Source organism: Volvox carteri (genome assembly GCF_000143455.1).
Source record: "Volvox carteri f. nagariensis unplaced genomic scaffold VOLCAscaffold_3, whole genome shotgun sequence".
Lineage (NCBI taxonomy): Eukaryota > Viridiplantae > Chlorophyta > Chlorophyceae > Chlamydomonadales > Volvocaceae > Volvox > Volvox carteri.
The window spans coordinates 2,397,144-2,419,137 of record NW_003307546.1 but is presented as its reverse complement, the minus strand read 5'-3'; the positions used below and the strand labels follow the sequence as shown (position 1 = coordinate 2,419,137).

Sequence of the window (21,994 nt, the reverse complement as noted above, 5' to 3'; positions counted from 1 at the left end):
GCCTCATACTGACGCTACTCGTAAAGACAGCTGTCGCTGTTTTAACGGAGTGGAGGCACAATCATACTGTGGGATCTGCATACGCAGCATAACAAAATTATCACTGATAAAGAGCACTGCCTTTGACTATGGAACAGTGCCGTTACATCACTAAACGTGATACGACAGTTCCAACTGTTTATAGCCTTGGTACCCAACCCTTATAGTGCAGGTATGCTTCCGCTGACCGTTTGGGAGGTTTAGGACGCTAAAATTGGACTTCATTGGACGCATAGTTGGTCGACTCTGTTCCCTTGGTGGAAGACGGAGTTTTTGGAAGTACCTTGCTAATTAAAAAATGAGGAACCCAAAGAAAGCCAAAGCTAAACTTAAATCCAAAGCAAAGCTCAAAGCGAAAAAGGTAGGAAGGGTGGCGAGCCGCCGTTTCGGGACTTGAGCGCATACAGAGTCAAAATTGTCTCCCTGTGTAGCAGGAGGAGATGGAACTGGATGATGATCCGTCTACATCTAATGCCAAGGTACGTAAACCTGACCGCCTCATCGCTTTGCGGCGGCGCATGGCGACAGGCTTAACGCGACATCGCTTCACGCACGCCTTCACTGAGCCACAAAGCGCGATGTCGCTTGATGCACGTATCAATACTACCTCCGTGGTCCTCATCGTATCCCGTTTAGGTGTGGCGTCCGGGCATCGACCCTGTGGACGAGGATGAGGAGCTGGCCTATGACCCAACCGCGTACGACTGCCTGCACCGCTTCGAAGTGGACTGGCCATGCCTAAGGTAAATCGCTATCCCCTCCCGCCTATACCTTCCACCTTCCTCCATTTACATGGTTGCACGAAGGGGAGTACTAGTTAGTCATTGCACCGTTCAGGGTTTTAGTTGCTTGGAGCCCCCGCCTCCCCCAGCTCCCCACTCCGCTTTCCCTCCACTCCCACGCTGAAGGTTCCCTTTCATCCGCTGCCTTTCCGTCCCAAAACGTTTTTGACCCATATCACTATCCTACCCCTTCTCCTTAAGTCCGCCGCACGCGGGCATCCACCCGCGCATACACCGGGCTGCGTCATTTCAGTCCGCGCCATCCTCCAACGGCTTCACAGCAGAAGCCCATACCCTTCCCATCCTCGTGGTGACTGACGTTCTGACCAAACCACTGCCCCTGCCGCCCCGCAGCTTCGATATCCTCAAAGATGACCTGGGCGGGCCACGCAGCTCCTTCCCCCATACAGTTTACCTGGTCTGTGGCACTCAGGCGGCAACCGCCCGACAAAACTACGTTGCCTTCCTTAAACTGGCGCAGTTGGGGCAAGGTCGTCATGGCAAGAAATCAGCCGCGGAGGACGACGATGACTCGGACGCTTCTGACGATGATGACGACGACAGTAGTGACGATGGCGAGGGCAGCAGCAGTGACGGCGAGGAGGGGCCGGTTGCGGGCGGCGACGGCGATCAGGAGATGGGCGAGGAGGCTGGAGAAGGGCGCAGGAAGGGCAAGGCGCGCATGCGAGGGGCTGCAGGCGAGCTGCCCGCCACGTTTCACTACCGCCGCATCGCAATGCCGTGTGGAGTGAATCGCGTCCGGGCGATGCCACAGCAGCCGGCGCTGGTGGCGGTGTGGGGTGACAACGGGCAGGTACGTCCTGGGGCGGGTGAAAAGGGGGAGGGGTTGGCCAGAGGCAGGGAGCTGTGTGGGTGGGTGGAGGCACCGCCGGTTATATGGTGTGTGGGTGGATTTTGGTGTTTTGGGGTCCAAGAGGATCTCGTGAGAGAGAGGAGAGAGGGAAATGGTTTGCTGCAATCGGACAGAACACGTCGGCATGGGCTGAATGGAGTGAGAGAGCGGATTTTGAATCCCAATTGGGTCGTGTCTGGGCTGGGGTAACTTTATATGTCAATCTTTCTCCACGAAGTCGAGGTGGCTTCGGAGCCGGGTATTCATGCGTAACTTTACGTGCTGGTTGGGATTGGTTGTGCACGCAGCTGTGCTGGTCATTGAGTGGTGGTGACTAGGGCGGTGGTTGGGAGGGGGATATCGTGGCCGTAGCAGGCTGCGGGCAAGGGCCGTGGGGGGAGCGGGTCTGGGCAGTGAGTGAATGAAGGCGCAATTGTCTGATACATGCGGTCGTGCTGTGTTAACGATGGGAAGTGGTCGGGAATTATGGGATGTGAAGGTTGTGAAGAGAGACACAGAACCACTAGGGGGACCGTCTGCGGGACGCACGTGATGCGTCGGATTGTGCAGCAACTGCACGACACCAAAAAATCTTGATTGAGAATTGTATCGCGTTTTACACACTTGATGCCTCTTGGTGCCACAATCGCCGGCGCAGCAGTACAGCAGCAGTGACTGAGGAAGGCAAGGTAACATCAGGGACACCAGGAGCAGCAGCAAGAGGCGGGGCGGGAGGGAGGGTGGCTTAGGTGACCTGTGCAGCAGGAAGTTAGGGGGGAGAGGCGCAATAGGAGAGGCGCCACAGCCACGCGCAATCGTCCCAACCCACCGCGCCCCAGTTTGCATTTGAAGACCCACCTCATCTCCACAACACTCCAACATGCTCGCAGGTACGGCTCATTGACGGCTCCAAGCTGGTTTCAGATTTGGCGGCTGAGACGGAGCCCACTGCTGCCACCGCCAAGGGCAAAGGAGGCGGTGTGGGCAAGCCGCTGGAACTCAGGCCGTTGGCCACACACAGTCACTCGGCTGAGGGCTTCGCGCTGGACTGGTCGTCGGCGCGGCCTGGTCGGCTGGCCTCCGGCGACAACCGCCACAAGATTCACGTGTGGGAGCCCTCGGAAGGGGGGAAGTGGTCGGTTGGCGGGGCGCATGTGGGTGAGTGCTGCGTGTGGTAAGGCGGCTCTCCGGACGCCGGGGAGGGGGAGGGGAGGGGGGTTCACGGAAGGGCGAAATCGACGGTTGGGGCTCTTTGTGCTTCCTTCGCTTGCTTCCCTGACCATTTTAGGAGGAGGAGGAGAAGCACGAGGACGACGACAGACAGGGTGGAGGGAAAGGAGCAATAGATCGCTCCATTTCCCGCAGCTGTTATCCTCTCTCCGTGTTCTCCCACCATGTATCTGTCTCGCCGCCATGTACCTCGTCCGCTGTCCAGGTCACGAGGGGGCTGTGGAGGACCTCCAGTGGAGCCCCTCAGAGGAGACGGTGTTTGCCTCCTGTGGCACCGACCGCTCCATCCGTATCTGGGACGCCAGGGAACGCGGACGGCCCATGCTGACGGCGGCGGAGGCGCACGGCACCGACGTCAACGTCATTTCCTGGAACCGCGGCGTATCGTACATGCTCGCGTCGGGCGCTGACGACGGCTGCTTGCGCATCTGGGACCTGCGCACCTTTGCGTCGTCGTCATCGTCTTCGGCAACTTCTGGCGGGGGAAACCCTGCTGCGGGTCCTGCCCACGTGGCCCAGTTCACGTACCACCGGAGTCACGTGACGAGTGTAGAGTGGTGCCCCTACGAAGGCAGCATGTTGGCGTCTTGCTCAGCGGACAACCAACTGGCGGTGCGTGGGTCGGGGGCTAGGCCGGCGGCTAGGGGCCTGAGGGCTTAAAAGGAGACGATATGCTAAGGGTCATATACACTTACGTGTATACGCACAAATGACTGGATGAGGCCATCAATACGCGCAACACACATATCACTATTTCCTGTGCATTTAACGCGCCCCCTCTTCATAGCCCCAGTTGTAAAGCTGCTTGCACCCACGGCTCCCAACGCGTCGTGGCCGTACTTCCACTCTAGGTCCAAGGCACGCGATCCTAGTTCTGTTCTGCTCTTCCTTGGATGATACACATTCTCCATGGCCGGCCCGGCTCGGGTGCACACGCAGGTGTGGGATCTGGCGCTGGAGCGCGACCCCGAGGAGGAGGCTGCTCTGGCGCCCGAGGGTAACGCCGCGGCCCCCGAGGACCTGCCGGCTCAGCTGCTGTTTCTCCACGCGGGCCAGAGCGATCCCAAGGAGCTCCACTGGCACCCGCAGATACCCGGACTCCTGGTATCCACTGCAGGAGATGGCTTCAACCTGTTCAAGGCGGCCAACATGTAGTCGTGAGGCGGGAGGGAGAGGAGGAGGAGGAGCACAGCTGCACGGGACGTTTGGGCGTGGGGGGAGGGTTTGGGTTGTACCGCGTGTCGTGCGGCCGCGGGCTGGTGGGGCGAGATGGGCGTTGCGACGGGAAGGAGTGCGGCCTTAGTGGCTGTATAGGACCAGCCATGAGCTAGCCGCTGTCGTCGCCAGTGTGGGGTTTGGAGGTGATACGTGGAGCGTTACGCAGACGTCGCGATGGGGAAAGGGTGGGCTACGAGGGTCAGGGGCTAGGTCTGCTGCCGAGCGCTCCGCCTACCTCCGCTGTCTCTTGCAATGGGCCCAGACGACGATTCCCGCACACCCAGCCATATCGTTGTTGGTGGCATACGCGTTGGCTCTGGAGTCTGCCCAGAACCCATTTCTGCATAGTAGCAAGGGTGGCTCCGTGATACCCGTTGTGTGCCAAGGACCCCACCTCTTGTCCACATGCTAGCATACCTTGCGGTCTGCGCTTTGAAGGTGCTTGCTTTTGGTGTGCAAAACCGGGACTGAGAGGATGAGCACTGCGTTTTGACGTTAACGACGACATAAGCTGACTGCTACGTTCAGAAGGATGCGCAGTGGTAAAGCTTGCCTCTCCTCCAACAACATATTTAGGAGCGTATCAACGACACCGCCAAAGAACCTCTCCTTGGCTTGCTCAGTCTCGGAGGGTCAAGGCAACGGCCAAACATCCGCAGTTTGCCGGATTTGTCCAAGCACAGACAAAAAAACACCGTAACACACATAAATGACGGTAGATGGAAGCATGCAGTGCTCGCTAGCTGCACGGAGAAAGCAGCTTGGGCACCTGCCCCCTTGCCATATAGCGACTGCCACATTCCTTGGGGCGTGGAATGAAATTCCCCCGAGGTCTCGATATGAATGGCCGGGTGTCCCACGTGATAGGCTCCATGCCCACTTCCTCAGCCGATTTATCCGTTCATGTCATCCACCTGCTCATTCCTCAGTGTCCCACACTTCTCAGTAGACGTACACTAAACACATTAATGCATTTCTTTAAAGAGCCGTGGCTAATAACCGTCCTGTTACATCCCCTCACGCACATCACGCACGAGTTCATGCATACACCAATACGGTACATACACGTAAACGTACGGCACGGCCAGCGCAAGGTGCTTGTGACAGTGCACACTGCGTCGCATCTGTGGCACAATGTTGACCGCCTCGACTAGATCTAGTAGGCCACCTCAAAATGCCTCTGAATGCCTACCTGACCTGCGTGTCGCTGGCCAATTTCTACCCTCCTGCTCATGAAAGGCGGCGCAACACCAAGAGCAAAACGTCAGCAAAGCAACTATACGGCATATGTCAGTACCTTCTAGACCCTACCAATCGGCCCGTGGTAGCAACCCATGTACTCGTTCCTCATCAGCGGTATCATGAATACGAGCGGTTGTCCGCAGGGGTAACACACTATTTCGTCCTCGGGCCAATCTAGCACCAGAAGAACCCTTGTACGGCTGGCCATGTGGGGTCCGTATCTAAACTGCATGTTAAAGAATGGTACACGATATGTAAATCTTGTATTGCCGAACTTATGTGTGGGACATGAGGCCGGTACAGGACGCACTTAAGGCCTGGCGGCAGCTATGGTGTCGATGGTCAGTATGCGACAAAGCGCTGCGTCTTGGACCCTTGCCACCCTTGACATTCCAACAACTCTCTCTCCACGCTACGCTACGCTTTGTCGTTGGTGGGGAAGCTGTTAAAGCTATGAGGAATTAATGACAGCTGTCCTAGCTGTTGCCTGCACACCAGCGCCTTCTGAGGGGAATCGCTATTGAATCGGTTTGATCCAGTACACACGAATCGGCACTGTGTACCTCTAGCTAATTCAGACACGCAGACATGGCAACACAGACAACAACTGGAAGGGACAAAGCCACCTCTCGCGCACAACCACACTCACACTGCTACTCCTGCACAAACGAGGGCCACGCGTGTTCGGCAACAGAACAACAATTCGCACATGCTTTCCTGCCATAGCACGCGCAACGAAACGCTACGGGCAGCATACGAACATGCGAAAGCATATCTCTCAGCAAAGCAAACGGAATCAGCCAGATCGTGCAACCTCAGCTTTGGATTTAGTCAAGCGCGTTATCCACCACCTCGCTCTTCTGAACCCCCCTCCTACCCGACCCGCACCGTCCGCAGTCCCCCGCCGGCTGCCTCCTCGCCAGCCACATCATCTAGGCAATTAAGCCCCAGAAGCAAAGTGATGTCCCTAATACCGATTATCTGACTCAGCGCATGTTACTGCTGATGGTGGTGCTGGCGATGCTGCTGCGGCTGCTGTTGTTGCTCAGGAAAGAGCGCCCGCTGCAGCAGTGCGAGCACCTCCGGCGACGTCGCTGCAGTGCCGGCGGCGCTACCCTCCAGCGCCGGGGCAGCGGCCGCACCACCCCCCGCCGCCGCCGCCGCAGCAGCAGCCTGCTGGAGCAGCAACATCTGTTGTTGTTGTTGTTGCTGCTGCAGCTGCTGACGCTGATGGGTCTCCACAAGAAGGGACTGCCAGGCGGCTGTGGGAGCGGGAGGGCCCCCTGGATTCATCACCATGGAGCCAGTGGGGCTCAGGACGACGCCGCCACTGCTGGAGACGCGCGCCAAGTGCTGCACCTGAGCTTGCGCCTGGGCCTGAGCGTGGGCCTTCCGTGCCTCCGCTTCCTCTGCCGCGCGCTGGGCCAGCAGCTGCTGCCATGCCGCTGCCGCTTGCTGCTGTTGTTGCTGCTGTTGTTGTTGTTGATGGAGCTGCAGCAGCTGCAGCTGGTGCGCGGTGGCCTCAGCCTGCGTCAGCTGCTGGGTGGCCTGGTTGGTTTCCAACGGAACGCTGGACATGGTCGCAAGGGAGGCCAGTGTCGCCGCGGCGGGGTCCCCCGTGGCATCTGCTGCCGGTGGCGGGTCGCTGTGGAAACGCTGGAGCACTTGCTGCTGCTGCTGTTGTTGCTGCTGCTGCTGTGCCGCCTGCATTTGCCAATGTTGCTGCAGCATTACCGCCTGTTGCTGTTGCCACTGTAGTTGTGCAGCCGAGCTGTGGAAGCCGTTTTCGCTGACAGCACGCATAATTTGCACAGGAGCCATAGCACCAACCTGCTGCTGTTGCTGCTGCATTTGGTGCTGTTGCTCCTGCTGTTGCTCCTGCTTTCGTATTTGCTGTTGCTGTTGTATTTGCTGCTGCTGTTGTGTGTGCTGCTGCACGAGCATGAGCTGCTGCAGCAACTGGGCCAGCTGCGGGTCACCGCCAGGTCCGGCAGCAGCAGCGGCAGCAGCAGCGGCGGCGGTTAGCAGCTTGGCCTGCAGGGCGAATCGGTGGGCAGCGCGGGCAAATCGGTGGAAGCGGCTGAAACAAGATGTCAACAAGGATATCAATCCACAAGGAACGGCAAACACAGGGCGCGGAAAATGATTTTGGGCACAGGGCAAGGGAGGGGCGACCAACAATTCAGCATACTCAAGCCAATTCAGTTGTGGAGACGCATAGTCTGCTTAAGGTTCAATAAGCTGAAGGTTCGATCGCAAAACCATTTCCCGTTTACTTCCGCACGGATGCCAATTTGTCGAAAAACGGCCGACACACATCACGCCGTGAGCGCTAAGACATCCCAACCCATTACCCACTTGAACGTCCGCAGCCGCAGCGACACCAGCAGCCGAAGGCCTAGCACCCGGGTCCGCGTTGCTCTGATTGCGCTTCCCCGCCGCAGCGCCAGTGGCTCTCTCTGCACTCGCAGCCGCCGCCCCGCTCGCTGCCTGAGCTGCCGCTGCTCGTACTGCTCGTGCGGCTGCATGAGCCGCCGATGAGGCTGGCGGGGCTGGGGGTGCGATTGTGGAGCTGGGCTCCCCACCTGCGCCTCCGCCTCCGCCGCTGCTTCTGCGGGCCTTCGCGCCGTCCAGGTTGACAGAAAGCCCTATGGATTGTGCCAATGCAGCCGCCCGCACTGCAGCTGGGTGCAGGGTGTGCGACTGCCCCTGACTGCCTCCACTGCCGCTACCACTGCCGCCGCTACCGCCACCACCAGCCCGCGGCACGGCTGCCGCTGCCGCATGTGCTGCGCCAGCGCGGCCACCACCGTGGCCGTAAGTGCCAGTGCCGTAAGCGTCAGGCCGTAAGTTGGCGGACGTAGCGGCGGCGGCACCGCCACCCATTATGCCGCCACCGCTGCTGCTGCCCCGTCTGGTGCCAGAGGACGCCAACGACGGCAGCACACCGCCGCGCATCGCTAGCAGGGCCTCTGGCAGGGGTGGCGCGGGCGGCGGCGCCACACCTGCATTGGCAGTTAGCGTGCAGACAGATGGGAAATCCTTGCCCACCCCCAACCCTCACTGGCGTTCCAATACTTCCCCTAACACAGGGGCCTGTATAAGATACGGGAACCAGGACAACACCTCATCATTGCCCCCACCCGGGCTTAATCGCCTGCTTGCCCTGGACCGAATCATGTGAGGATCAGTCCCAACCAACTTCAGCCCCAACCAGGAATCAACGAAAACATTAAGTTCCAAGCTTAGGGACGACAAAGGGCAGCCTTCGTTCTATTGCTGCCGTCGCCCCTGTTGTCACCGCAGCAGCACACCACGAAACACATACACGAACTCCTGCTGCCTTCCTGGAGATGTTGGCCTACAGCTTCACGCGCTGGTGTCGCTGCTCACCGAAGGACTGCAGGATGTCCGACACCCCGCGACTGAAGTCCTCTGCCACCTTGAGGTAGCGCACATCGCGGCGAGACCGCCCCTTGCCCCGCTCGAAAAACCTACAACGCACGGGACGTCCACATAATGGTGATGATGATGATGAACCGCGATTGCGCCGTGTTTGCGTTGTGTAGCGGGGTTGGGGGGAAAGACGAACCACGAACGAACGAACCACAAACGAACCACACAACAGGGTTGGGGGGAGGTAAAGAGACGGAGGAAGTGCAGAGGCGACTAGACTGACGAAGTCCGGGGTGGGGTGGGGAAAGCAAGAGAAACACGGCCGCCGCAACACTGGCATCACTGAGCTGTGTGCAAGAAAGAGACGGGTGGTACGGGGTGGGGGAAAGTGCATGCACCGGCCGCATGGCTGCTGAGGACGCCTCGACACCGCCCCTAGACTCCCCTTTTTGCCCACTCCGCAAGGTCAAGCCGCTCAGGAAGCGCTAAAACCCAATTGAAAGACCCCGGGAAGGCGTGGCTTCGGCGACGGCTGTCTCAGCAGCAGTGATTGCGCCGCGGCCGCACCTCCAAGAGTTCCCCCCCCCCCGCACCTGACGTCCTTTATCATGGCCTCCAGCATCGGCCTAAGCTGCCGAGCCGAGGCCCGACCCATGCGCTCCACAAACACGCTGTCCAGGTGACGGTGAAGCACCTCCAGCACGTCAGCACCACTCCAGGGAGGGGGTCTGAGGACGGGACGAGGAAGCGAAGGGGAAAACAGGGAAGATGGCGAGGGTATTACGACACGCCTAGCTGGCGGTGCCTTTCACATACCGTACGACAACTCCCGTCCACAGCTCCTCGTACTCCTCCACCAGGATGTCTCGCAGTACGGGCGCTAGCGCCACGGTCAACCGCTGCAGCTCCGCGTGTAGCGCCGAAACCAGCGGGTCAGATGCCTCATCAAGGTCAAACTCCCCCACCAGGCTGCCCACCAGCGCCTCGCCCGCCGTACCGCCCCCGCCACTGCCACCACCGCCGTCGCCAAAGCCGTTCCCGTCCGACCAGCCGGTAGTATTGCGGGCCAGACCCAGCGGGCCATTACTGGCGGCATGCAAAACGTCATGCGTTCGTACGACAAAGGGCCCGGACGTATCGCTGACAGCGCCACCAGAGGCCGGGGCGCTCGGAGCGCCCTGCGGTAAGGTCCGGTTGCGATAAGGCAGGAGAAGATAAATCAAAAGAAAGGGTGGCAAGTGGGGCTCAAAGACGCCGATGTAGGGGTCTGGATGGAGACGGGCTACGGGCTTATGCGCGGGTCATGCCATACACAATCACGTCATGTGCGTGGGAAAATATAAAGTGAAGCGGCTGTATGAGCGTGAGCAGTGAGCGAGGAGGCTGTAGGAGCAGGGAAAGGAGGGGAAGGACGGCCAGTCGCGGTGGGCGATGATAGGGCCCCACCTTCCTGGGCATCCGGCCACCGCCTCCGTGTGTGCGTGCGTAATGGCCGTCATGTGCTATGAAAACATCAGGACAGCGACATCACGCAGAGCAAGACTCTGTGGATACACACGTGAGGCAGCAAAACCACTTCGCAACAGTAACACCAATAGCAGCCGCAGCGCAGCGCCAGAAGCCCATCCCCTAGGGCCGTACCTGGGAGCTGGAGCAAGTAGGGGCCGCAGTCGGCGGCGACGACGGCGCCGATACCGACATGGCCGCGTCGCCGTCGGCATCCACGACAGCGGCCGTCTTCGCCATGCCCGTCGCCGGCGACAACATCGATACAGACGCAGCTTGCTGGTGCGCCAGACGCCTCAGCGCCGCCTCTATTTGTTGTTGTTGCTGCTGCTGCTGCTGCTGCGGCCCCGAAACCGAACCGTCCAGTGAACGCAGGCGGCTCCGATACGCGGTTCCGGTGCCGCCAATACCGCCACTGGGGAATTCGGGCTGGGCCATGAGCTGGCCAATGGAGGTGGCTGGAACGCCGCACACTCGGGCCTGCAGAAATGTAAAGACACAAATATCCCTTATCACAGGAGCGCGAGGCCGAAATAGTGATGCGGGCCTTAAGACAGAGGCGGGGGGCGCCCAACGCGAATATGGGGACCGGAGACTCCGTGACACGCCAAGGGGGGGGCTGAGGGCCGCATCGACAATGGTGGTCCTAGCGCTGGTATAATGGGCAAGTCGCTCGAGGGATGAGTGGGTCAAACTCTGCGGGGACATCATTGATACGGGCTTGGCTTGCGACCAGCAAGGAACGAGGGTGTCCGCTTTGTATGTGTTTCCGGCTTGCGGGCCCTTGCTGCCTTTCCTCCGCCCTCGCCCTCCGGCCTGACGCACCTTGACACACAGGTTGTTGTCGTTGGACAGCAGGGCTACGCGGTTGGCGCGGACGGTGGTGGAAGCCATGGACGACAGCTCACTCTGCATTGCACCGACCAGGCATTGGCACGCACATGCGCACGCAGCAGGACTGGTTGTGGAATTAACCAAGACGTTCAACGAGCCATGTTCCTTAAGAATAGCGTGAAGATGCTGCCCATCGAGGACTTAAATTTTTCAACGGCCCTGTTCCTGCCCTTCAGCACAGCTTCACCCAGCACGCCACAACCCCTCCAACCTTCTTCCCGCTTTCTCCCCCTTCCATTTACAAGGTGGCATTCTTTGTACAGTATATTCTCCCCCCCCTCCCGTGCCCCCCCCCCATAGACCCCACGAACCTGCAGGTGTAAGCAGCACTGCAGGATTCTGTCGTCGTTGCTGATACTGTTGGCACCTGCGTAGCGGCAGTGCGGTGAACGGGAGGTGTAGCGCGTAAGCGACGTCAAGATCTGAGAGACCCGCCAGCCCTACTCCCCCGCCTGAGCTGCATGTTGGTTTCTGCCATGGAAGGAGGGTGCAAACACATGTGATGCCTTGCACAGATGGGACTCTACACACCCACCCACCCACTCACCCGCCCACCCACCAACCCAAGAACTCAAACCCCCCACCCACCAGCCACACACCCACCTAGCGGTATGGCTGCCCCAGGGTGGCAGCTAGCCGCACGAAACTGCTGCAGCGTCTGGCCGCGGTAAAACGTGTCCCCAGACTCCATGGCCGACAGCAGCATCGAGACTGCCTTCCGCGCCATTACCGCCACCGGACGACCATCTCCGTCATCGCTGCTACCGTCGTTGCCTGTTGGCCCTCCGCCACCTGAGCTGCGGTTCCGACCACCGCCACCATCGCCATTGGCGGCTATCAAAAAATATTTTAGCACGGTACCCAGAAGCCGCAACCAGGACAGAGCGATGAAGAGGACACCGCCAGCGTAGTCAGCGCCACAACCACCCCCACGCCAGCATAACATATATGACAGCAAAACATGTGCGGAGCGGTTTTGCGTCAAGTATGGGCTGTCATCAGGACTGGATCCAGATCCTAGTTGTCGGGATTTAGATGTACTGCATGTACACACGTCATGCAGGTATTTTAGCTTGTGCAAAGGCAAAGCTACATGGCTGGAATATATAAGGGGTTATGAGATCAAATACACGCCCCTAACTCCCCACTCCAGGCCGCCACGAGGCTTTGTTCTCCCAAACACAGGGCCACGTAGGGGTCCAAGGGACATGTGCGGGCGCGTGGCGGCTATTCCAGCACAGCCTCCTCCAGAACTCATGCAGGCAGGCATGGCAGTTGCACAGAAAGCACGTCACCGCAGTGCTTCCTGCCGCCTACCATACTTCGGACGGACGCACCCGTCCGTCCGTCCATCTAGTCGCCCATCACTACTCGCATATCCCATCCGGACCCCCACCCTACGCAGCCCGCAGTCCCGCCATATACCTGGTCTCCTGCCGCGCCGGTGCCGGCCGCCCTTGAGCCCATCCAGCTCCGCCAACACAGTCCAGGGAATGACCGCCACACAGCTCAGAGCAGCCGCCGCAGCACCGCTGCCGTCGACAGTCTTGCCCTCCCCAGCGTCGACACTGCTGCCTCTGTCGTGGCCCTCGCCACCACTGCCGCCATGTTCTCCTGCCGCTGACGCGGCCTTCGGCCGCGGCGCAATAAGCCGCTGAAGCCGCTGTAGCAGCCCCAAGCCGTCCTGGCGCAGTAGCACGTTGGTGTCCACAACCAGGAACAACCGCATCCAGTTTCCTGCTACTGACGCACCACCTCGCGCGGGAACTGGCGACACCACACCCTGGAGGACATACGACGCGGCCGCCTCCTTTTTCTGCTCCTGTCCCACCCCTGCTTCAGAGTCCGTGGGCAGTCGCAGCTCCTCCGGCTCGATATCCAAATCCATGGGCGTGGGCAGGTGCCATAGTGGCTCAGTGGCGGCGGAGAGCAGGGCAGCGGCGGCGGGCGTGGTGGCGCCACGGCGTCCTGGGGATGACCCGTGGGTCATCAGCTGCCACTCACTCGCGGTGACACCCACCGAGTCCACGTCCATGGACACCACCTCCGCAATGGCCTGGAGGAGTGCGAGGATACGGTCCGGTAACACAGAGGATTTAGTGACGATGAAGAAGTACCCAACGAGTTCACAAGCGGCGGGTGACGAGCTCGTCCACGCCGAAAAGGGTCCCTTTATGTTTTGTGAAAATTTCGGCTGGCTTTCCCTGCAGGGCCACACGTCTGCGCATGTGCATCAAAACCTCGATGCACGAATGAAGTGGACCGATGTGGCTCCCGCCGGCTCGTGACGGCCCCTCCTCAGTGGCCTCCACCCTAGGCCCCCTGGAGCTCAGCCCTTCCTCCGACACCTTTCAAGGTGCCAGATGCAACGCAGTAACAGCGAGGCAGCCGCAGCCGCATATCCAGCTGCCGAAGAGTCACTTGCATAAAAGGGCTTAAAACGGCAGCAGGGCTCTCAACGCAGATAGCTTCATGCAGAAGGTGAGATACCTTGCAGCCTCGGCCCCACAAGCCCGCATCCAATCCGGGCCCCGAGCACCCGAGCCACGCAACTGGCGAGGCACTCCCCTCCCCGTTGCCTGTATCACCCTCCCACCTCCAAAAAATCCTGCTGTTGCCTCAGCTGTGCGATTTCAGCCGCTACCTCCACGTCGGACATCAACACGTCATCGTCGCCGGTAGAGAGCGGGATGGGCCTTGACAAGGGGACGGATAAACACACGGACAGCGGGGATGAACAGATAAAACACGCGAACGGTAGGGTGAACGCTTGGAGCGCATGTGGCGCTCTCGTGGAGGTGTTAAGATTACGGCCATAGGAGCGGAGCATAATATAGCAGTGCGGAAAAATGGATGAAAGCGAAACAGCGGACAACTGAGGACACCTCACACTCACTCGCTCAGCCACCCTCCAACCGCTCGCCCACATCCACAACAATATGCATCCCAACCAGATATGCATCAGCACCCCTCCGCATTGACCCACTGACCACACACTCCCCCAGCTCATAACCACCCACCACGGCATCGGCGCATACGTACTGCCCTCCTGGACTCCCTTGGACAGCAGCTCAAAGTGCTTCGCCAGAATCCACAACGGCATCCATGTGCGGCTGGGGCCGTGCTGTACGTAGAAGCTGCCTTGAAGCTGGCCCTTGGCCAGCCACGACAGCAGCGAGCGGGCGGCGAATGGGCCCTCCTGTGAGCCCTACGGACCGATGGGACCGACGGGCGGGAGCCGTGTGACCCGTGAGCCAGTTGCTCGTAAAGCGGGTGTTGATATCGGCCCGGTGCAGCGTGTGAAGGCAAAACGTTATGTGGATAGGAAGTAAGGGGAAGAGCACGGGATCGCACGGACGCAAGGCAAGTAAGAAAGGAGGACTGTGCGCATGGAAGGTGGGGGAGGGCCTCGTCGGCTTGGAACGAGGCTTCCATGTACCACAAACGGTAGGTGACGGGAGTGAAGGCAGGAGGACAGGGAGAACCGGGTCGTGGGAGTTAAGACCCACCAGCAGGCGCACGGTGTCACCGACTTACCGACGGGCTGATGTAGTGCCAGCACTTCGTTGTGTGGTCGGAGATGGTGGCATGCTGCCCTGCATGCACATGCACGGCGCCAGAGGTAGACGGGGAGGATCCAAGGAGATTACATAACAAAAGACAAAAAGGTGGGAAGCCCAGCACCGGACATATGCCGCACCCAGCACCAGACATCAGACACGATGGGGGCAGCGAAAGGAGAACGAAGGATGCACCGGACACAGACAAAGACTGAAGGGAAGCACGCGTAGAGATGTGAACTTTCTCCTCTCACTCACCACGTTTTAATGTAGGCGGGTGCCGTGCTATGCATTTTTGCATCAGAGGTCTTTTTGCATATGTGCGCAAAGCATGACTGCTGTACGGCTTTATGAGACCGCTTGTTTCAGGTCCCCGCTCCCCGCAGCCCGTTGTACTCCGTTTGCTTTCAGCACTGCACTCGTATCAACCGTGCTAGCGGCAACCGCTGCCCTATCCCGAGGTCCAAGCTTACCCGAAACGCATAATCACAACGGCAGCAAGTGGCAACATTGAATGATAACATGTTGCGGTGGGTCAAGTGATTCGCCATGTCGAACGGCTAACATGTGACAGCACGGCACTGGACACGGGCCGCTGCGTACCGGGTGGGGTCAGGCGCAGCAGTAGGGTGAAGATAGCCGCTGCTTGCACATCTTGAGGACCATCTAGCACTAGTCGCCGACCCTTAACCCCATCCACTGAATCCACAGACGGTGCCTGGGGCAAGCCGCGGCATAGAAACATTTCAAGGTTTCCTTTAGTGCGGCGCTCGCCACAGGCGAGGGGCGGGAAAGTGATTATCGGTGATATGCATACATACTTTGGCCTGAACATGCAATCTCATTGTCCTATAAAATCGTTTTCGTGCACAATGACCTTCGCCGATGAGCAGACACACAGGTCGCACCATGATATTAGCACCTTTCCCTAGCATAATGAACTCCTTCATGCCAATCGCTGCCTTGACCTGTTGTAGGGGCAAGAAGTCGTTAGGGAACCAGGGCCACCGAAGGCGGGAACTCCAGCAGAATCTTAAGAAACCCAGGAGAGCCTCTTCGGCCGCCCCCTTTGCATACTTTTAGGCATGGCATAAACAGCTCCGTCTCGGTGTCGGTCGCCATTTTAGCGTCAAGTCTTCCGTTCCGGAAACCTATGAAAACTTATGATTGGAAAAGGCAGGTATACCAATCCAGGTTTGCATTTCTGCTAAACGCCCTGACTGGTCTCGATTCTCTTGGTGTCGAGGATATCGCGTACGACTAAACGGTTTAATGGATCGAACCTTACCGTTAGCGCCGTGCTGAAACCCTTGGCCCTTTTTGTAACTCATGAGCCCTTAGCATTTTCCATCTCACCAGGCAACCCAGTCTCGTGGGTTGGTGTTTACGGCTTGTGCACGCATCGCCCGCCGCAAGCAAGTTAGCTGGGAGGAGCCGGGAACGGCCCTGAAGGGCGGAGAAAGCCGCAGGGCAGCCTAGGCGGCTCTTGGAGACCAAAGCCGGCCCTGCCGAATGCCGGCATAAGATGCGCTGCAGGGGTTACACGAACCCAGCTTCATTGCGCGGGCGACGCTTCGAGTCGCTCTTCGCCCAGGCCCACTCTGCACGCGCCGATCTAACCAATAGTGCACAATTGCTCCAGTGCGCACGACACGCTAAGCCTGGTAGACAGCCTCTCGACATGCCCTGGCCTAGCTCCCTCCCTCGTCTCTGGCCGGAAGCGAATCGGATGCGCTCCATATGCACGAGCACCATGGAGCTGAGCAACAGTGGAACGAAGTCGGCGATGTGGCAGATTGGTTTCCATTTCCGAAAACTTTACAATAACCCAGTTTTTACAGTCCCCCAACTTTCACAACCCCCCCAGCCAAACGCTCCTCACGGAACACAGACTAATAAACATTAAGCAATCAATAGCATCTCTACAATGTTTCAATGGGGGTATGGCGGACGTTGACCGCTGACGGACTCCTTCAACCCCGATAAGCGTTTCCATAAATCTACGGTAGCCACCCGCCTTCTAAGCCCCGTCAAGTCAAGGAGAGAGCCTAAAACTCATCTTGCACAGCTAGAGAAGCAGCAGCCGCATTCAGTGCAGCCCCGCAACATCATACACAAAATCCAACAGCCCATGTTGGTCCTCACCTCGAACCGGTTTCCATCGCAGCGCACTGGAGCCAAGCGAGCAGGCGAAAATTTAGGCGTCTCTAACCTTGTTCAAGTACTAAGGACCTTACTACATAACCCGAAACCCGATATTACTTTAGGATTGTCGAGCTGTGGGGGAGGCAAGCAAGTCCGCGCAATACCAGCGGGATTTTGCGCGTAAGGGACACTCGGCCTGCCCGCCAGCAATACGCAGGTAACCAAGGAAAGCCTCATCGAGCATTATCAAACAGGAGGCAACACATTAAGCTTTTCCTACGGGTGCGCCTCTCAGGAGATCGGGGGCCGCAGGGCATTATCGCCCTCCGTCGAACGGCAATGATAACAACAAAGCAAGCAAGATTGTCAGCAGGCATTTCCACACACGGCCCAGAACTTTTATCCAACTCAATTGCTGGACCATATCATGCATCATGGTCACATAGGCCATCATGGTCACATAAAACGCAACAGAAGCTCCGAGCAATCAGCACAATCAACACCGTCGCGCCGCGCAGCCGAAAATCACCCACGACATACCTCCGAACCTTCCAAATTCGTTAGTTTTCCGTTAGTTTACGAAACACCCCCACTTGTACTACAGTGCCAAAGGAACTATGTGATGCCATTCTTATTGGTGACCGTCCAGCCGTCCCCTCCCCCCCGAAGCATATGCCAAGCCACGGTGCGCCAAGAGTGGCGTTTTTGGACAAGCAATCAAAGCAGCGCATACCATATCCTCCGCCACGCCGCCGCGTGCCACGCCGCCTCGAAATGTGCACAACAGACAGGCATGTGGTCAGGCGCGCGAAGCGCAGGCGCACACCACGCACGGACCCAAGGGCCATAGACGCCCGCGTGTCCGCAACTACAGATGCAAGTGCGCCGCGCTCTGCTCGTACTGCTCCAAACGCACCTGCACGTATCCCCACGAGGCCGCACAGCGGCCACCTTACAAGACTTTACCCCCCACACATAGACAATCACCCCCAATCAGCCAACCTAACAGCGGACACCTCAACCACCAGACGGCCGCACCCCTCATCATGGCATGCTTTCCTCCCCGGCCCCCTACGTAGGATGAATGACCTGACAGCCAGCGACGCATGACCCAGATGCAAGCATGGGCCGCGGCTCTCATTCGTTACACAGCCTGGTCCAGCGGCAGCAAAAATATACAGTTTGTAACGTCATCACCTACGATTTCTGAGGAAAAGTAAGAAAAGCTACTAATCAGCCATACAGCTTCTGCTTGATATTACCACAGACCGCTTCACAGCCCCCCTCGCGCTGCAGCCCCCTGAGTAGAATGCTGTCCAGGTTGCGCCGCTTACTGGGCTCAGGCAGCCTCAGGGGATCGCTGGAGCACAACACACGGGGTCGCCCAAGCACGCCCGGCAGCACGCCCGTCGGCTTGGCTTCATCGAGAAACAGCCCGACTTCCCGCATGATCGCATCCAGTTCGACGCCGGCTCGCTGCAGCCAAGGGGGCTCAACCCGGAGGTTCAACCGCGGGACGACCCGCGGTGGGGCCATGGCGGCGGCGCTGAGGAGAAGCGCGGCGGCGTCACGCGCGGCAGGGACGGATGTGACCGCCGGTAGGCCGGCCGCGGCTGCTGCTGCTGCTGCGACCTCCGCAAAAGGGTTCACCCGCGGCGGCGGCAGCGGGCGGCGCGACATGATCTCGGGCTGCAGCTGCAGCAGCTGATCTGTACTATGCCTGGGGGCGGCCATAACGTCATTGCCTATGCCATCGCTCGGGCACGGGCCACCACACGCAACCACTGCTGCCGAGTCGCGCGTCCGCTTGGCCGCCCGGTTCCACAGTGCGGAAGGCAACCCCATGCCGATGGCGGTGGTGCCCACGCCGCTGCCACTGCCACTGCCACCGGGGCCAGAACCGCAGTCACCGCTCGTTTCGAGCTCCCGAACTGACCCAAAGCCTGCGACATTCCCGGAGAGCGGGCCGCATAAGAGGGAGGAGGAGGAGCCCCAGGACATGCAGGACATGTGGGCGGCGTTACAGAAGCTCATCCCATCCTGGGATTCGGAGGGGTCGCCGCCACTGCCAGGGGGGAGGCCGGGTGGGGCAGTGGGATCAGGGTGCATCCACGGGGCCGTCTTGGTATCGGGCTGTGCGGCGCCATCGCCATAGCGATTGAGGAAGTCGATGCAGGGCGCCGCGGGGGCAGGAAGGTCACTGTCGGTGTTCATGTAACAGGTGGTGAGGGCTCCCGGCGGGTCGCTATGCGCGTCGAACTTGACGCGCGTTGCCGCTGTCGGCGGCGCCGGCGGGAGAGCCTTAGCTGGGGACAAGCGGCTGCCGCCGCTGTCCATGGCAGACGGCCGGTCTGCTGCTGATGTTACCGCCGTGGGACGCTGGCAGCCGCCACCATTGGCGCTTTCCGTGCCACCTTTGTCGGAGGCGTCCACATGGGGGCCGTCCTGCTAGGGAATGCGCGCAAGGAGTCATGTAGGAGATGTCAAGGACCCTGGCTTGCAAGCTGCGTCGCAACAGGACGCCGCAATTAGTGTGACTATGATTGATTCCTCACCGGATAACAGTCCTCATCCTCGTCGTCTTCGTCCATGCTGGTGTGCCGTTGCAAGTGAAGTCCGGTACGTCTGCATTTCATCCGATTGGCGTGTCGCTGCGTCTCCTGATAGCTTACCGCTTGATCGCCCCATATTTTCACAGCATTTTCCTCGTGCCACCTGCAACAGGGCGCAAGAAGTGCTATAATGTTGTCCACACAGAAGAAGAGACAACCTAATGGCCACCTTCTGCAGCCTACGCAATCATACAAGATGTGCATTAAATGGTACTGTACAAGCAGCCGGTTAATGTCCGTTTTAGGAAGCAGTCGTGGACATCCCCAAGATGCGGCCTCGCAGTTCGAATGTTGCCGGCGTGGCCTCACTTTATAATCGCTTTGGAGCTTGGCCTCTGCCCCAGTCGAGCATACTCAGTGTGCCTGTATTTCCATGTCGACATAAACGGAGCTCTAAGATTGCCGAGTCACTCTTACAGTAGGAACGTGTAATAACCTTAAGTTCTTACCACCAAATATTGAAACTGGCCCAAAACCCGGCAGGAAAGCGTCGAATAGGGCCAGATGACTCTCTACCAGTCTCGCCTCCCATCGCTCAAGACGTCAAAACAAAAGATAGTTTCCTTGTAGCCCTCCCATCAGACGACATACTAATGGGCCAAAGCATAGCAATGTGACGTGTGCAAGGGGACGAACAGGTAATGCAGTGCACGACACCGTACGTGGTGGCGTGCAGACCACTGGGATCCTGCATTTACGACCATTCTCATCATTTCCAGGCGATTATACTGGGATTTCCTTGTTTGATATACACGCAAAAGACGCAATTGAGTGCAGTACATGTATCGATAAACATATATCCTTAATTATGCTTGACCTGGGCTCACAATGATTCATTTTGATATACTTAATGGATCCGACGTGTGTGCAATATGCGTGCTGCTCTCTTTCGTACAATTATACTTTGATTCGCGATTCGAAGATACACATTACTAACACTCCGCATCCGAACGCTGCAGATGTATTTCATAAGCTGAGCAATGTCATGGTACACGGCATGTGCTAATTGCACATGGCCGCATCGGCATAAGCCAAAGGAAAGACAATAAATGTGCAGTTGGTGCTGCTCATGGATGATCGGCCCTATTTGTCTTCTGCTAGCAGTAGGTGATTTCCTTGATGGTGAAGTATTTTGCAAATCTGTTAGCATGATTTGGTAGGCAAATAGGGCCGGTCATTTGTTAACAGTTACTGTTACTGTACAAGTTCAGCCACCATTGTGCATGAAGAGATTGCATATACTACGGCTTCAAAATAATTTATCCGTTGACGCATTGCTATGACATGGAAAATAAGCTGTTATAGCTGGAAAGCCAAAATTAGGACGAGCAGTTGACGAGCACCTTACGTTGAATACGCCCGGCCGGGCGTATTCAACGCTCCCAACCCCATCGGGTTCCTCTGTAACAATCGCATCTGAACGTTGCAAAAAGGAACTCATATGTCCTGCGGCCCGGGCGGGGCTCCTGAAGCCAGGTATTTGGTTCTTCCCAAATCCAGCAAAGCCGGTTAGGAGTCATGCGGTGCGCTTAGTGCGCTGCACTCCCACGGACGGCCTGAGGTCGTAGGCCCCAAACACCCGAGGTCGCAAAAACACAAATCAGTAGCTAGGCTGTATGCATATCACGTCTGATAATTCAGGAATGGAACCTATGACGGCCATCAGAGCCACAGAGCAAGGCCTGCTGGTAACCAGTTTGCGATTGTTACAGTGGACCCGATGGGGTCCAGTGCAGCGCTCCAACCTCCAAGCAATGCCTCCCGCACAATCCAGGCCCGGCTAGTACCCGGGTGACGACGAGAAGGTGTGCAGCTGTCTGTATGCACAACTATGCACGGCATGTCGCATCCCTGCAGCAAACGATGTGAAATAGCTCGAAGTTTAGGAAAGGGCCGAGCTCTATGTGCTGTAGCCTGGGTCGCGTGCATAGATGTGGTTCATATCGACATTTGCTGTACACCTCCTCCTGCGGCGGTTGGTATTGTCTTTAGCTCTAGCGCCTTCCCCAAACCGGCGTAGGATGGCCAAAGGATGCAAGAGGGGCAGGCGCACTCGGCAAACCCTTGCAAGTCCCTTGTCCTGGTCCGGTTTCAAGCGGTTGTGGTTGCTAGGGTGTTGTCACGGGTTCATGTGGGGGCCTCCTGTTTCCTTGTGGGATGGAGCCAGCCAGGTTGCGTGGTGTGGCCGGCTGTGGTGGGCTTGCCTTGCCGCCCCATCCCCAGCTAGCTCTTCTTTAGCAGGGCAGGGCAGGCTGTGGCAGGCCTCGGTATTGCCCAACCCTTGAAACCGTGCTCTCAGAAGATTACGGTCCTAAACATGACACATTTAATGACAGAGTATAAGATGAATCAACCCAATGTTTCTGCTGGAACAGGTTATTGTATGTCAGTGTATGTCTGCATGTTGCTTAAACGTCAGCGCGTGATCCGTACTCACTACAAACTTATTGTGGGGAAGGCCATTGCGTCTGCGACCACACTCCCGCGGTACCCAAACCCTTCAAAGACAACTCCGAC

At 58.3% G+C, this 21,994-nt stretch overlaps 2 protein-coding genes across 2 annotated transcripts; one reads left to right on the top strand and one right to left on the bottom strand.

Annotated features, from left to right (window-relative positions):
* Nucleotides 1-675: 675 nt before the first annotated feature.
* Nucleotides 676-4,059, top strand: VOLCADRAFT_55730 (uncharacterized protein; the record flags this gene model as incomplete). Its single annotated transcript, XM_002946597.1, has 6 exons — nucleotides 676-782; nucleotides 1,176-1,411; nucleotides 1,520-1,635; nucleotides 2,565-2,832; nucleotides 3,110-3,516; nucleotides 3,844-4,059. Coding segments are annotated over 6 exons (1,350 nt in total), but the record flags the coding sequence as incomplete, so codon positions are not given.
* Nucleotides 4,060-6,360: 2,301 nt separating this feature from the next.
* Nucleotides 6,361-19,580, bottom strand: VOLCADRAFT_116060 (uncharacterized protein; the record flags this gene model as incomplete). The annotated part of the gene is made up of 16 exons (XM_002946427.1): nucleotides 6,361-7,398; nucleotides 7,723-7,886; nucleotides 7,950-8,369; nucleotides 8,758-8,858; nucleotides 9,354-9,488; nucleotides 9,577-9,938; nucleotides 10,402-10,746; nucleotides 11,092-11,175; nucleotides 11,472-11,527; nucleotides 11,764-11,957; nucleotides 12,498-13,216; nucleotides 13,757-13,856; nucleotides 14,181-14,368; nucleotides 14,698-14,756; nucleotides 18,200-19,310; nucleotides 19,421-19,580. Coding segments are annotated over 16 exons (5,235 nt in total), but the record flags the coding sequence as incomplete, so codon positions are not given.
* Between the last annotated feature and the right edge of the window lie 2,414 nt (nucleotides 19,581-21,994).